General features: G+C 39.4%; 1 protein-coding gene across 1 annotated transcript in view; it reads right to left on the minus strand.

Annotated features, from left to right (window-relative positions):
• Window positions 1-16,808, minus strand: part of Ncor1 (nuclear receptor corepressor 1) — a 136,397-nt gene that overhangs the window by 18,537 nt on the left and 101,052 nt on the right. Inside the window, exons 26-35 of the mRNA XM_029545802.1 lie at window positions 15,579-15,679; window positions 13,305-13,473; window positions 11,230-11,370; window positions 7,276-7,359; window positions 6,666-6,922; window positions 5,777-6,128; window positions 2,919-3,140; window positions 1,647-1,853; window positions 577-726; window positions 45-176 (exon numbers count right to left, since the gene is read on the minus strand). Coding sequence (XP_029401662.1) covers window positions 45-176; window positions 577-726; window positions 1,647-1,853; window positions 2,919-3,140; window positions 5,777-6,128; window positions 6,666-6,922; window positions 7,276-7,359; window positions 11,230-11,370; window positions 13,305-13,473; window positions 15,579-15,679 — 1,815 coding nt within the window. The remainder of the gene's footprint in view (window positions 1-44; window positions 177-576; window positions 727-1,646; window positions 1,854-2,918; window positions 3,141-5,776; window positions 6,129-6,665; window positions 6,923-7,275; window positions 7,360-11,229; window positions 11,371-13,304; window positions 13,474-15,578; window positions 15,680-16,808) is intronic.

Below are 16,808 nucleotides of genomic sequence, written 5' to 3' on the forward strand. Positions count from 1 at the left end.
GCACACGATACGGCACCTGTTCTCTAAGGGTCAAAGGCTCTCACCTGGTCGAAGGTAGAGGTCAGCGGGAGCAGCAGTGATCCTTTCGCGCTCACGTTCGCGCTCACGCTCCTTCTCCCTTTCCCGCTCTCGTTCCCTCTCAGCACTTGCAGCTGCTGCAAGGTGTGTTGGGTGTCCTGTAAAACATGAGTCTGCAACTTAAAGACAAAACTGTCAGCCTATTATGATACATGTGTAAATGACTAAAAAGCTTCAAGAAGCACCGAGTAGAGATGCATCAAGTTTATCTAACAAGTCTTGGGTAGCACAGGGGCACAGCATAAGCATTTAGGGTATTTATGGAGAATCTAGTTATAGGAATATAATTTAAATGAAAAGCAGAATGGGAGAAAGATGCCCAGAACTCTTCTGCAGGCTACATCAGATGTATAAATTTTAAGCAATTTTGTCTGAGAAACAGGCGGCATTATTTTATATGTATATGCTCTCCCTAGAAAAACCATTGACTTATTTTCTGGAACATTCGTTCCCTTTTCTTCGAGAACAAACCAGGTATGTTATCATGGAGAATCTTACCTGGAGACAAAGAAGCAGCGTTATATGGCCTGGGAGGGAAAGTAATCTGAGTGCCAGGAATATATGTGATTCTGTCCATGGGAGGGGTGCTCGTTCCCCCTGCGTGAGGCACTAAAATTGTTGGAGGCATATTGGTCAGGTCAATGATTCCTATCCAAAGACAAATACAGTTTATTTATGTTAGCCATTACTATAAACTGACAGCTGACTCCAGAAGTATGCATGGTTTTCCATTTTGTCGCTTTATAACACACTGATAATTTGCATTCAATATAAAGTTTGAAAAATTATCTTTTTAAAAATTATTTATTATTATATCTAAGTATACTGTAGCTATCTTCAGATGCACCAGAAGAGGGTGTCAGATCCCATTACAGATGGTTGTGAGCCACCATGTGGTTGCTGGGATTTGAAGAGCAGTCAGTGCTCTTAACGGCTGAATCATCTCTCCAGCCCTATTATTACTTCTTAAGACACTTTCTAAACCTAAACAAGATATGAAAACACTGAGCTCTAAATAAGTAACCTCAAGTATGGGCATAGTAAAGAAAACATGGACTTCAAACACTTTCACACTTATATGGCTTATTTTGATGTTCACTATAAGATCTCATCTCAGTATATTATTTTATTTGCGTTCAAGGGCAAAAGTCTACAGAGGCAGGCATAAACTTCTTTTATGTCTTTTTTTTCTTTTTTTTTGGTTTTTCGAGACAGGGTTTCTCTGTGTAGCCCTGGCTGTCCTGGAACTCTCTCTGTAGACCAGGCTAGCCTCGAACTCAGAAATCCACCTGCCTCTGCCTCCAGAGTGCTGGGATTAAAGGCGTGCACCACCACTGCCCTTTGTTTTGTTTTGTTTTGTTTTTTGAGACAGGGTTTTTCTGTATAGCCCTGGCTGTCCTGGAACTCACTTTGTAGATCAGGCTGGCCTCGAACTCAATAATCCGCCTGCCTCTGCCTCCCAAGTGCTGGGATTAAAGAGGTGTGCCACCACGCCCGGCTATGTCTTTTCATCATTCATTTAACAAGTACTTACTAATTACTGGCAAATATGAAAAAATTCTACACACCTCTTGTAGCTGGATAAGGGAGACCCAGTGGCTGTTCTCTTGGGGACAGTCCCCTGGTGACATCAGGGCGCAGATTCACTTGCATCTGCTGTGAGGTAATGTAATCATTGAGGATTGTCTGTCTTGTGTTCTCCATTGCATAGAGCTGGTACTGACTTGGGTATCCTGGAGTTGGTGAAAGCTGTCTCTGTAACAGGTAAGCAGCAGCTGCTGAGTGAAAGAAAGAAAGAAAACAATGCAGAGCGCGTGAGGTTAACGTGCTAAGCCTTACCCTGGACAGCGTGAGGCAGCAGCACACCTGCTAAGCAGAGCCACTCTCACTAAACGCAGAGAGCACAGGGGTTCCTTTTAAACCTTGACACATGAGTAGTACAAGTTCATCCCCCCCNCCCCCCCCCCCAAGCCATGGTTTCTCTGAGCAATAGCACTGTCCTGGAACTCACTCTGTAGATTTCCACCTGCCTCTGCCTGCCTCTTCCTCCCATGTGCTGGGATTAAAGGTATGTGCTACCATTGTAAATCCAATTATTTCAATGCCAGAGATGTAGTGGAAAGGGGAAGGACATCTGAATGTTCCTAACGTAGTTTTGTTTCAGTCATTACCATAAAACTTTATTATTTTTTCACCTGAATTATATGAGAGTTGTGATTGAAAATTAAAGTCCTTTTTTGACAACAGGGTGAATCAATGTGGAAACTATAACATAGAAAGTTTATTTCTCTAGAGGTAAAAATGATTGAATATAACCATTCAGTAATGCATGCATTTGTAAAAAAAAGATGGAAAACCTTTTCTATAAAGGGCTAGATGAAATTCCGTGAGGTTTTAAGAGCTATACACTATTTCTCACAGCTACTCGATTCTCTTAGTACTGAGAAGAACCTATGGACGAAACAAACAAATGGCTAGGGGTCATATTCTAAAAATAAAATTGCCTACAGGAACAGGATTTCATCAAGGAGCTATTGTTTTATTAGTCCCTGAAAAAGAGCATGACACTATGTTGTAATTAGCGTACTTAATTCATCACATTAACCTACTTTTTCAATTAGACTTACCAAGTGCAATAAATAAAGCTTTTCAGACCCTTATTGATTTTAGTTCTTTAAGCTTTGTTAATAAGCTTTGTTACTCCAAAGTAACATAGGGTGGGCTATTCACAAAACTGCACTGACTTGCACAATAGTCTATACACAGAACTATAATAGCTTTAATAGTCATATAAATATAGTATTTCTTTGCTATAAATTGTCATTAAATAATGGGCTTACCAGGATCCAAAGCCCTGTGAAAGGGCATGGCTGGATCCAAGTGCGTGGGTAGGTGGCTCCGATAAACCTCTCCTGCGGCGCTACTCCTATGATGGGGATCAAATGGGCTGTGACTCACGACAGGATCCACGCCGGGCACTGGAGACTTGGCTGGTATACTTTCTCTTTGGGTTGGGGTCAGAGTTGATTTCCTTTCATGGCTGGTAGACTTGCTGGAAGAAACTGTAACAGCAATAACAAAGCACCAATGCCACAAATCCTTGAGAAAACTTCAAAATATGCCCCAGCATTGAAAATCTAATCTTGTAATATATCGGAGTATGAGAACAAGTAGGAGTCTTGAAACACAGAGACCACTGGGAAGTTTTGGAACACAGCAGCAATTCTTAAACCACATCATGTTAAGAGCATAAAAGGTAGCCAGGAGTGATAGCACACGACTTTAATCCCAGCACTCAGGAGGCAGAGGCAGGTGGTCTCTGTGAGTTTGAGGGCAGTCTGGTCCAGGACATCCAGGGCCACACAACACAACAAAACCCTGTGTTGGGGGCTGGTGAGATGGTTCAGTGGTTAAGAGCACTGACTGCTCTTCCAAAGGTCCTGAGTTCAAATCCCAGCAACCACATGGGGGCTCACAACCATCTGTAACAAAATCTGATGCCCTCTTCTGGAGTGTCTGAAGACAGCTACAGTGTACTTACACATAATAAATAAATAAATAAATATTAAAAAACAAAACAAAACAAAACAAACAAACAAAAAAAAAAACCCTGTGCTGAAAAACCAAAATAAGCCGGGCGTGGTGGCGCACGCCTTTAATCCCAGCACTTGGGAGGCAGAGGCAGGTGGATTTCTGAGTTCAAGGCCAGCCTGGTCTACAGAGTGAGTTCCAGGACAGCCAAGGCTATACAGAGAAACCCTGTCTCGAAAAAACCAAAAAAAGAAAAAAAAAAAAGAAAAACCAAAATAAAAATAAAATCATGAAAGGTTATACTGTTCACTAATCTTCTCTAAATCTCACTAAATGTGTTCATATTTTCATGTTTATTTATTGGTTTGTTTGTTTGTTTAATGTATATGTATGAGGGTATTGAGCATTGGATCTCATTACAGATGGCTGTGAGCCACCATGTGATTGTTAGGAATTGCACTCAGGATCTCTGGAAGAGCAGTCAGTGCTCTTAATCACTGAGCCATCTCTCCAGCCTGTGACCATGTTTCCTAAATGGTACTAACATCAAAATCCTAAAACAAAATAACATATATTTTGGCCCCACCTATAGTAAATCTCATAGTCTTCTCTCCTTGTGTTTTCTAAACTCTGTGCTACCTGTGGACTGTAAATTCCCCTAATTCTTGCCGTTAAGTCAGCCCTTCAGTGACTCTACCTCCTAGACACCCACTTGCACCTCTCATTCTCCAGTGACCCGACTGGCTCTGGCACACCATCATACCATACACTCTGCAGCAGCCTCCCTGTGGGAATGTCTTTTTATATATAAAACATTTACCATGTCACTTAATTTCTCTTAAAAAAAAATATGTGTATGGGCATTTGCTTTGTAGGATGTCTGTACACCACATGTGTGCAGTGCCCTCAATCGTCACAAGAGTATCAGATCCCCCAGGACTGGAGTTACAGGTAGCTGTTAGCTGCCAAGTGGGTATGGGAACTGAAGTTAGGTCCTCTGGAAGACGCTGGTGTTCTTTTTCACTCTCTTTTTTTAAAAGATTTATTTAATGTATGTGACTACAATGTCGCTGTCTTCAGACACACCAAAAGAGGGCATCAGATCCTATTACAGATGACTGTGAGCCACCATGTGGTTGCTGGGAATTGAACTCAGGACCTCTGTAAGAGCATACCTCTGGAAGAGCACTTAACTACTGACCTATCATTTCTACAGCCTTATTTATTTAACTGCAGAACCATCTCTTCAGCCCTACGTAATTACTTTACTTTTGTACTTCTGCACTACTGGTTATTAAACCCCATATACCTTGTACATTTTGAAGGGAATAATTCAGTGATATTAAATATATACATGATATACAAGTATCATTAAATGCTTCTGCTCTGTTTGTTTATCCAGTCTCTAACTTGGTAGTCATAAACTTGCTTCTGTATCTGCCCTGCCTCCCAAATGTGAGAATTATAGGTGTGGATCACCATTATCAATTACTATAAAGCTATTAACTGAAATTCTGCTGGTATAAACATGGCCATAAACGAAAATTTCTGTAGAAAATATAAAGTATTACTGGCCTATGCTGCCCGATGCCAAGTTCTTTTCCTGCTGTGGGCAACTCTACTAGGCTCCCCTTCCTCTGCTTGCGGTGCACTCCTCCTAAAACATTCTTCACTCTTCACCATACAGCCTAAGGCCTAACAACACAGTGCTTCTCACCCTTCCTAATGCTATTATTACCCTTTAATACAGTTCCTCACACTGTGGTGACTACTTCATAGTTGTAATTTTGCTACTATTGTGAATTATACTGTAAACATCTGATATTCAGGGTGACTGATTTGTATTCCACGGTGGAGTCACAGCCCATGGTTGAAAACGTTGGTCTAACTGGTAAGATCTCAAAATATACATACCGAGCCCCATAGAACTCACACACTTCTATCTCCCCAGTGCTGGGATTACAGACAGACGTCATCATGCTCAGCCCGCACCAACTTAGACACATGGCTTCTGGAGATTGTCCTTCACTGACTGGGTTGCTTCCCTAGCCCGATACAACCTGTGCATCTTGAGACATCTAGAGCTAATGATTTCGTCTTTTGTATTTGTTGGAGGTTAAAAAAAAAAAGTTACAAAAGTAATCAGAATAGGTAAGAAAAGCCATACCATCAGAAGTTCTGTTCATCGGGGAGCCTCTGGATATGGTGTTCTGGTAACTCACAGGGGTCCTGCGAGCACTGCTGTCATCATAGAGTCCTGGGCTCAGCTGTGCTTTGGGAGCTTCATGAAGTGTAGACCTGAGAACGGAGGGGCCAGAGCTCACCACTGACGTGTGCCGGGCTCGCACTGGCTCGCCTGCTTTCACATCCTCATATTTTCCCCGGTCTACTACTTTTATGTTCTCTGGTACAATTTCCAGCATTCCACGGGGTAGTTTGCTAGGCCCTGTGATTAAGGACTTCACATTGTGTTTGATAGCTGATTGACCTGAGTTGTTGTCAAATTTTATTGGTGTGCCCTAAGAGGAACGAGACAAACAATACAGGTAGCAAAGTCATCTAGATACTTACTGCTCCTTCTAAGGTGTATGTCTGCCTCATGGCGATTATACTTTGCTGTGGTGACATCAATCTGAGCCCATGAACCCTTCAATACACACTCTCCCAAATTAATCACCTCAAACTGTGTGTACCAGAAAAACCAATGATATGTATGTGAAAGATTTTCTACCAAGAAGTCTGATATAAGAATTACTTAGAACTAGGGCTGGTGAGATGGCTCAGTGGGTAAGAGCACCCGACTGCTCTTCCAAAGGTCCGGAGTTCAAATCCCAGCAACCACATGGTGGCTGGCTCACAACCATCCATAACAAGATCTTGACTCCCTCTTCTGGAGTGTCTGAAGACAGCTACAGTGCACTTACATATAATAAATAAATAAATCTTTAAAAAAATAATAAATTACTTAGAACTAATAGGTCGTATTTTTAAAACTGTTTCATAAATGTCATTCTGAAGTGGAATTGCTGACAGAAAGAGAGCCATGATCTATTTACCTGGGAAATGGAACCCTCAATTATTGGCCTCGTGGTCTGGATTACTTCTGGAGTTTTTCGGCTTTCCTGAGTTAGAATATCTTGCCGTGGAATTTCATGAATGGAACGTCCCATTTCTTTGATGGTGGTGATACCATCATATGGTTTTCCTTTGGTAATGGCACCTTCAAATGCTCGGATGGGAGGGCTTTCCCTTTTTATCTGTTTTGGGTATTTAAGGCCATCTTCAAAGCTTTCAGCTGTTGCTCTTGGTGTGCCTTTATGAAGAGGTCAGGAAACACAATTGTTAAAATAATGCTAATGGTTGCAAAGTCCTGCCATTGAATTTCTACAATAGACCCTCAGGTAGGCATTCATGAGACATTATGTTATAAGGGTTACTCAAAATTAATAGGTTCTGAATGGGTTTTATAAAGATACCTTGATAATAAAAGATTGGGCAAGTAGAACCTTCAGATAAATGATGTAGCTAAGAGAAAAGTTAAGGCTTAAGATTTAATACTTCAAAGGGTAAAATACCTTAAAAAGTAAGTTTAATACTCCATAAAATTAATATTAAACTTCCTTGCCAGTGAATCAATTTATAATAAAAAGGCAAAACACAATATACCCTGCATTATGGAACCAGACAGCACAGTCCTCTCTTTGAGGTCAGAATGAGGGCTCCCCCTGGGTAATGCTCGGCATATCAGACCTTTCAAAACAGTAAAGAAATCCAGTTATTAAACAATGTATTGTTAATTTGTAATACTGAATGTTGTCTATAGAGAATATAATTTTGATAAAAAGCTCTATGAAGGGGTGGAATTTCAAAATCGTACACAACTCAGACACTATCCAAAGGACTAGTGAGATGGCTTGGTGTATATATAAGGATACTTGCTGCCAATTCAGACAACCTGGGCTCAATCCCCAGGCCTCATAGGGTGGAAAGAGAAAGCTAATTCCTGCAAGTTATCTTCTCACCTCAAAATTTGCACAGCATGTACACAAACACACACTCACACACTCTCTCTCTGTATAAATGTAAACAAAGGAATAAATCAGAAATGCCTACTGTGTAGTTATATAATTCATTTTAAAATATATTAAAGATTTATTTACCTATAATTTTTATGTTTCTGAGCCCCTTGTGCATACTGGATGATAAGCATGTGTGTGTTGTGTGCGCACGCACGCACACTGTGAAATGAACCCGGGTCCTCTATAAGAGCAGTCAGTGTTCTCAGCGGCTGCCATAACTACTTTCCCAAAACATTTTCCCAAATACAAAATGACCAGGAAAGTTATTACATTTTAGTTTAAAACGGAAGCAATCTTAGCTGGACTTGTTAATATATATGCCTATAACACTGGTACACAGACGTAAGAGTCAGGATCAGAACTAAAGGAATCGGAAGCTTGCCAATACCAGACGACATCCTACCTACGCCCGAAAATATGATCAACACTAAAGCTAAAATAGCTCTCTTTAAAAAAAATTAGAATATTTAGGCTGAGCATGGTAGCACACACCTTTAATCTCAATACTGGGGAAACAGATACAAGAGGATCTCTGAGTTTGTGGCCAGCCTGCTCTAGATACTGATGTTCAAGACAGAGACCCTGTAACACTTTACATTTACATAATGAGAACTATTAAAAGTTAAAAGTCATCAAAATAAAAGTAAACTGTGGCTGGGCATGGTGTGTACACCTTTAATCCCAGGATTTAGGAGGCACAGGTGGGTGGTCTAATGTCTGAGCTTAAGACCACTGTAGACCACACATTGAGTTCAAGACAAGCCAGGACCAAAAAATGAGACCCTCTGGTTTGTTTGTTTTTTTTTTTTTCTTTTATCCCACCATCTTTCTTTCCCTTTACCTACTTTAGAAAGTGAAACCCTCCCAAGTGCCCCACCCCCACCTCCTTTAAATTAACAGTAACCAGAAAGCCTGCATAGAGGAACAGTGCCAGTCAGGGGAGGAACTAAAACTAGACATGAATTTGAACAGCATAAAGAAAACTTTAAAATAAATTTTATAAGTATCATTGTTAATTGAGCTTCTCATTACATTTTAGATTTGAAATACAGCATAGATTTAATTATATAATAATTATATAATATATACTAATATATAAAAAATTATATAATATTTTTTTGCTTAGAATAATTTCCCCTTAAGGTCCCTTGTGTGCTAGAATCCATTTCCTTCACTCCTACATCAATAAATATACAAACAATTTTTAGAAAACTCATGTGATAGAAAATGCGCACTGTTTTTTTGAGCCCTGGTTACTTCACTTAATATTTTGAAGTTCCATACATCTTTCTAAAAATTGCCTAATTTCAGTTTTCTTTATGGCCAAATAAAATTCCACTGTGATCTGGACCATATTCATCTACCAATGGACAAGTAGGCTGATTCCATTTCTTTGCTATTTATTGTGTGAAGAGCATCAGTATAAAGGGTGAGGAAATATCTCTATAATTGTCTATAAAGCCCTTTGGGAATGCCCAAACAGGATGGCACTGGCTCAAACACCAGACATGTGGATTGATGAAACCGAAGACCATACAGCTGTAGTCTCCTGACTATTTTTGTCACCAGAGAAAGACAGGCTCTCAAACAAATGGTGACAGGAAGCTGGAGAGTCGTAAGAACAAACCTCTAACCAGGCACAAACATCGACACTCCAAATGGATCAAAGACCAAAATATAAGACCTGGGCCTCTGAAAATGCTAGAGGGAAAAGGTGAGAAAATATTTCAAGATACAGGCACAGGCAAGGACTTTCTGAATAGAACCTGGGTTACTAAGGAAATAAAGCAAATACTGACAAATAGGACCTCATAAAATTAAAATTGATACCACAGAAGACACTGGTAACCATTACAAGTAAAGCAGTAGGCCACAGAATGGGAGAAATCCTTTGCTGACTATAAATCCAAGAAGAGTATCAACTAGACTATAAAATGAACTAAAAACTCTACTCAATCATCAAATAGGCTGAGAGGTTACAGAGAAGTCTCAAAGGAGAAAATATAAACAGTCAATAAATATTTTAAGTATACAACATACTTTAGCCACCAAGGAAATGCAAACTAAAGCTATTTTGAAATTCTGTCTCATTCTAGGAATGCTGGAATGAATGATGAAAAAGAGCACTTATTCATTGATGGTAGGCATGTGAACTAGTATAGACATTACAGAAATCCCTGTTAAAATTTCTCAATCAGAAATAGAAAAAACATTCATGACCCCAGTCTACTACTCCTGGGAATCTAAACTCTGAATGTATCTTAGTTAATAGATCACTGCTCAAATATGAAATATACCTGGGGAACAAGAAAATGAGAAAAATATGGACATAGTGAAGAGAAAATAGAACATAAGACTTAAATAAGGAGTTTTAAAATACTGTCTTCAGGAGTCGCCATGGGTAAATTGCCTACTGCAGAATCATTATAACTTTAGCATGTGCATGGAATGCATCTGGAAACCCAAGGCTGGAGGGGCACAGATCCCAAGGTCTCGATGGATAGCCAGTCTGGACGAAACACCTAACTTTTTCACTGAGAATGAAAAACAGGCTGCAGTGACCTCTGGTTTTGGTAACAGCATGGACAAAGGAACAGACACACATTTCATATTAACAACAAATACTAACTAAAGCTTAGAAGTAATCATATACTTTTAACCTAAAGATAATGCAGGTGATTTTTAAAGGATGTTTTAATTTTACTTTATGTGTTTGCCAGTCTTTTGCCTCCATTTATGTATCTGCACCACATGTGTACAAGTCCCTGTGGAAGCCAGGAAACGTATCAGATCTCCAGGAACTGGAGTTACAGTCCACTGCAGCCACTGGGTAGGGCCCTCAGCAAGAGCAGCAAGTGCCCTAGCCACTGAGACATCTCTCCAGCCGTAGATTAGGTCTTATTTTGTTTCGTTTTTTAAATAGAGAAAATATAATTCTGAGAAAAATCACACAAGCCTTACTTGGTCTTGAATATTTTACCTAGATGAAATTATCTGAGGCAGGCTAAGACTTGAAAGTAAACCAAACCATGGTGATCCATGAATTCATAACACAACCAGCATCACGTCAGACACTGGCCTACACTGGCTTACACTGATGAATAAATATAACCCTTTAGTTTCTAGTTGAAGAGACAAGCACAAAGAAATACTCTAGGAAAAGTTCAACTTAAGAGAAAATAAAACCTATATCCCTGCTCTAGTCACCATGTATCATGTGACCTCATACTCAGGTATTAAATTAAATTCTGAAAATGAGTTTTGTATCCCCCGCCACAGGGCTTAGATTCTTAGATTCATTGAACCAGGAGGTAATTCTACAATAGCTAAAGCATCTAAACTAACAGTCACCTCCACTATGGCCATTATATTCAGTTTTTACTTCCTTCTACTCTGAAGTACCAGTGAGCCATACAGTGATATGATGTAAATTTAAAATTATATTAATAAATTTCAGGTAGAAATGCTAGTGATTAAGCCCAATATAACAGAACTACTACACAGAGTGAAATGCATCTGAGGAACACTGAGGCAATTTTACCCTCTAAAGGTGCTGACACGGGAGACTCCCTCATCGACATGCCTTGCTTTATACTTCCTTCCACTGCCTCATAGCTTCTTTTTAAACTCATTTCATGAGCTGTTCTTGGACTCCGAGTCCCTTCTCGGGCATTCTTAATATCTGTAGAATATAGAAACAAGAATTATTCAGAGCCTAAGGCCTATTTATAATGTGCAGTAAACTAAGACCTTAGTATTAGATTAGTCTTATAAAAACCATGTGATCCCAGCCCTCAGCAGGCAGAGACAGATGGATCATTGTGAGTTTGAGGCTAGCCTGGTCTACATAGGTCAGACAGGGCTGTAGAGTATGACTCTGTCCCAAACAAAACAAAACAAAACAAACAAAGACTTGTTCTAACATACATTTGTGTAGACAGCACCCATGAAAACACTTTGGTTTACTGCAGTATTAACTGAATGTCTCCTGTGTGCCAAGCAAAGGCTAGGTTTCAAGGTTAACAAACTAAGTCCCTTCTCATGAAACTTACCTAACAGTGGTTGTTATAAAAAAATATGTTCAGGCTGCAAATATGGGTTGGAAATTAAGAGTACTCAGTGTTCTTCCACAGGATCTGAGTTTAGTACCCAGCACCCACATCATATAATGGGCCTCACAACTACTCCAGTTCCAAAGCATCTGATGGCCTTTTCTGGCTTCCACAGGAACACACATGAATTAAGCAAAAAAACGTAGCTCACACACACACACACACACACACACACCCCAATAAAAAATACTAACAAAACTAATATATAGGTCTTATTGTCCAATGTAATGCATATTATGGAAGAAAATTTAGAGTATGCTGCAAGAATGATGAGACAGAAACTTGACATGTCCAAGACCATCCAGAAAAGGCAAGCTGAGAACTGAAGGACAAGTAAGAGATGCTTCTGTCCAATATAAAAGCAGGAAACAATGGCACAGGCAGAAGGAACAGGCTCAGATACCTCAAGAATGACAGAGCATGCTACCTTAAAAGGAACATCAGCTCAGTACAAAGCCAATATGAAGAATGGAGTTAGGCAGCAAAGTTTAGGGCTAAGAGGAAAAGTAGCAATCAAAAAAACCTGTAGGGGTAAGCAAAAGGAGACCGTGGACCGAGCTGTTATTGCCATGGGTCAGTCTGTTGTTGCCATGGGACAGTCTTGTACTTATCCTTTAAGGGCACAAAATGTAAAGCAGGAAGCACACCTTAAGGTGTCGAGACCAAAGATAAGTTGCAGGCAGAATAAGGGATCGATTGCAGAGGCTTTAGGAAACAATCTAAATGATTTTGTAATATGCTGAGGATGAAGAGGAAAAGAAAGATACCTAGATTTCTAGCTTCTTTCCCTCTTCCCAAAGTACAATGTTCATCTACGCTAGATGTGTTAAAGTAAGAAATAAGATTAGTGTAGATTACACAAGATCAGGTATTCTGTTCATCTCTTTGTATTAAAGACAAAGAGAAAATATTGCTAATGACTATTTCACGGTTGTAGTCAGAAAACTCAAACTCAACCCTGTGCCTGATGATTACAGCATACATTAGTCATTATTAGAAAATATACTCAAAGGAAAAGACAGATGGCTAGATATGGTAGATGGAAAAACAGACACAGATATATTTTTATTAAGGGAAGTTTATTCTAACATTCTCATCTTGATTATCAGATCATCTGTTCCTTAGTTCTTAACCTTAAAAAAATATGACCCATATTAAAATGAAAGCTATAAAAAAATAAATAAAAGAAAAAGAAAAAATAAAATAAAAACTATTCCATTTAAGTTAAATGAAGATTCTTTTTCTAGGTTAAGGAATGACTAGTCAGCTGTTAATTACAATACACTTCCCCTGTGCTCTGCACACTCTTACAACTCTTAATTGATTTTTTTTACAAAAATATCTTACTGTCTTAATTGATTTTTTTTTACAAAATATCCCCTTTCACAAGGAGAAAACAGGTCTGCAAAAAATAAACTGACTTACCTATAGTAAGGAGGTAAAATCAGAGCCTGTTTTCAGTCCCACGACCTAAGATTGGCATTACTGAATAAACATTACTTACTATCATATGATAAGATATGTCCACTTTTGCCTTCATAGATAACATGGCCTTTGGATGCAGCTTCCTCTCTGACCTTCTCAGGACTGCTTTCTTCAATAGGCATCCTGGAGACAGGTCCCTTCACCAAAGCCTCTGTTGGTATGCCAGCCTGGGGCAGAGCTGGGGTCCCCTGTCATCAAAACAAACACAAGCACCCAAGAGTCACTTATGCTTAGAAGCAGCACAGACATGTAGAAAATAGAACCTGAGAGTCAGGTCATTCTTCAAATAAAACAAAGTACACAAGAGGAAACAAAAAATTTCACTGCTATAAACAAAGAAATCCCATACCTCGATCCTTCAACTCCACTATCACAGAGAACTTAAGATGATTATAGCAGATGAGGTAAAATAGCTTTGTTCCCCAACCCCCACCTATTAGAAAATCCCTATTGAGTTTAGTTTTCAGTAAAGAAATATGCTTTAAGTCTACAGGTAAATGTAATAATTTTTAATAAAAATAATACTAGATTAAGTTTTAAATGTGATGTACTATTATAACTTTCACATTGTAATGAGAGGAAAACAAATGTTGATTATCTAGCTGCCTGCATGGCTGGTGCTTGGGCTTTGGTCATCAAGAAGAGGAGAGGAAAAGCTCAGATGCCTTGTTGAGTGAGACATTCAGTCAGGAAACATTACCTGAGTCGTACCATCATTATTCCTCTACTAGACTGACAGGAGGTCTTTATGCCCTTCTTTTTAGGGATACTGTTTCCTGTCTATTGTATAGAACACTGTATAAGTGGGTAGATTGGGCTGTAAAAAAAAAAAAAAAATGAAGACCAGGTCTACCCCACTCCTCTGTGCAGGGTCTCTACTGCTTTGAACATGAGGCATACGCTCTGAAACAGATGTTTAAAGTGGGTGAGTGACAGACAGGAGCAATGTGTCTAACATACCCTGTCATGAACGAAGTTCAGTAGAAATATCAGGAAATCCTCAACATGCACTCTGTCCCAATGAGCAAATTTTAAAATAGATACAACAGAGCGTCATTTGACCCAGTTAAAACTATTTACCTAATGAACAAAACGTTGGTTGCTGGAACAGTAAGAAAGATGTGAAGATAAATGTAACATATAGGTCCACTTATTTTTTCTGTGTACATTTATTTAAGTGTTAACTTACTTTGACCAAATATGTAATGAAAGACAGGGAGTTCCTATGTAATATTCTAAATCAACATAAACCATAACAACTATGTAACTGGGAACTGTCTTAACAGGGTGATTCTAAATCACAATGTCCTGAGCAGAATCAACCAAAGGCTCAGGAAAATGTGGGCAGCGGGAACTCATCCCTGAGGGTTCATATACAGCAAGTCCAGCACAAGGCTTAAGCATTTATGACTAGCAACTTCTCAAGAGATACTGATGCTAATGGTCTTGGGGCCCACACCACTAATAACAACACCTTAGGTAACAAGGATATGACAGAAGAATAGGCTAGTAACAATATACAAAAACTTGTAGCAAGGCGGTGGTGGCGCACACCTTTAGTCCCAGTACTTGGGAGGCAGAGACAGGCGGATTCCTGAGTTCGAGGCTAGCCTGGTCTACAAAGTGAGTTCCAGGACAGCCAAGGCTATACAGAGAAACCCTGTCTCAAAAAAACAAAAACAAAAACAAAAACAAAAAAACAAAAAACAAAAAACCTTGTATCAGTGTTTTAAAAGCAGAATATATGAACTTTACTACTTTTCCCATGTATGTAAATTTTTAAAAAGGAGGTGTTTAACATTTCAAGTTAAAATTAGTAACTAGCTAGAAAAAGAAATTAATCAAAATTAGGATTCTGTTTAGCTTCAAATATATTTATCTCTGATGTACTCAATGAATTTGAACACAGCAGCTTACACATTGAGATCACAATACACCTTTTCACAAAGAAGCATTTAATTGTTTCCTTCTCAATTTCTATTTAATCTAAGCACATGACAAAGCATTTACAGGAAGTCTGTAAGGATTATAATATCTTCTGCAAGTTTCTTTTGCCAATTTCCAGGTGAGTAGTAACACCTTGAATAACTACAGTATAGATAACATGGCTTGGAGTTAAAATGCAGCAGGAAAGGCAAAGACCTGGAGATCTGAGGTTTATTATTGAGAGCAGGATTCATAATAGAACAGTGATCGATGCTGCTATAACAAGAGCACTGCTATAACTAAAGCTCCTGAGAAATCCAGCTTCCCGGGTTCCTGTTGAGCGTGTGGGAGATGGAAATGCACTGACCTGGGTAATAGAGCCCCGCAATGATGAAATGGTCTCCACTGAGATTTTGCTGGCTGGAGTTCCCCGAGTTATACTTCCTTCTTGGACAGCCCCTGCAGTGCCTGAATAAAAACAAAGCCATCACTAAATCATTGCCTCCTTCCTAGCAGCCCCTACTCCACAAACCAGTTCTCACACAGCAGAATGGGGGCAGGAATAACAAAAAGTATCCTAATGAAATGTATGTCTCAAATAATATAATAATTTTTAAAAAGATTGTTCAAACTGATTGATGAAGGATTACATCCATAGATCTATGCTGTTCAAAACCTTAGTCAGAAAAACTTTTTGTGCAATGAGTAACTGTGAATGTGAAGCCCTAAATGGCACACCTTTATCTAAGAGCCAGAGTACAGACAGGAGTGCCCTGAAATGCTATTGCATGTATGAACTCAACGTAAGACCTGAAAAATGTCAAACCAGTCAAAAATCTCTTTTCTTCTTTTTTGTTTTGGGGGGGTGGGGGGGGTGGGGGGAGGTAGGAGGTTGTTTTTTGAGACAGGGTTTCTCTGTGTAGCCCTGGCTCTCCTGGAACTCTGTAGAGCAGGCTGGCCTCAAACTCAGAAATCTGCCTGCCTCTGCTTCCCCTGCCTCCCAAGTGCTGGGATTAAAGGTGTGCAACACCACTGCCCAGCTGCCAGGCAAAATTTTAACATGGATGATGGAGTGTGCTTACAAGGACCTACCACTAGCAGAAAACTACTGGTAGCTTATAGCAATTTCTCTTTAGGGAACTAGAAATATGTGTAGACTGCCTATGATCCAGTAGATCCAGTAGATGCATGCATAAACACGCATGCATATATAGGCAACAATAACTGCACTATCAAAAAACCGAGAGCAGTAGCTGAGAACATGAGATTGGGAAGGAGCATGTTGAGGGAGAAAGGGCTGATGTTGGGAAATGATCAAAATGCACTATACAGATACATGAAATAGCAGAATACATTTATTATTATTTTTGTTTTGTTTTGTTTTGTTTTTCGAGACAGGATTTCTCTGTGTAGCCCTGGCTGTCCTGAAACTCACTCTGTAGACCAGGCTGGCCTCGAACTCAGAAATCCGCCTGCCTCTGCCTCCTGAGTGCTGGGGAATACATATATTATTAAAAATTACTGCTAACAAATAATTTCAGAGTTTGGTGTGACTTTTGGTTTTGGTTTTGGTAGTACTACTATATGCCCATCAAAT

The sequence above is a fragment of the Mus pahari genome, chromosome 14 (genome assembly GCF_900095145.1).
Source record: "Mus pahari chromosome 14, PAHARI_EIJ_v1.1, whole genome shotgun sequence".
Lineage (NCBI taxonomy): Eukaryota > Metazoa > Chordata > Mammalia > Rodentia > Muridae > Mus > Mus pahari.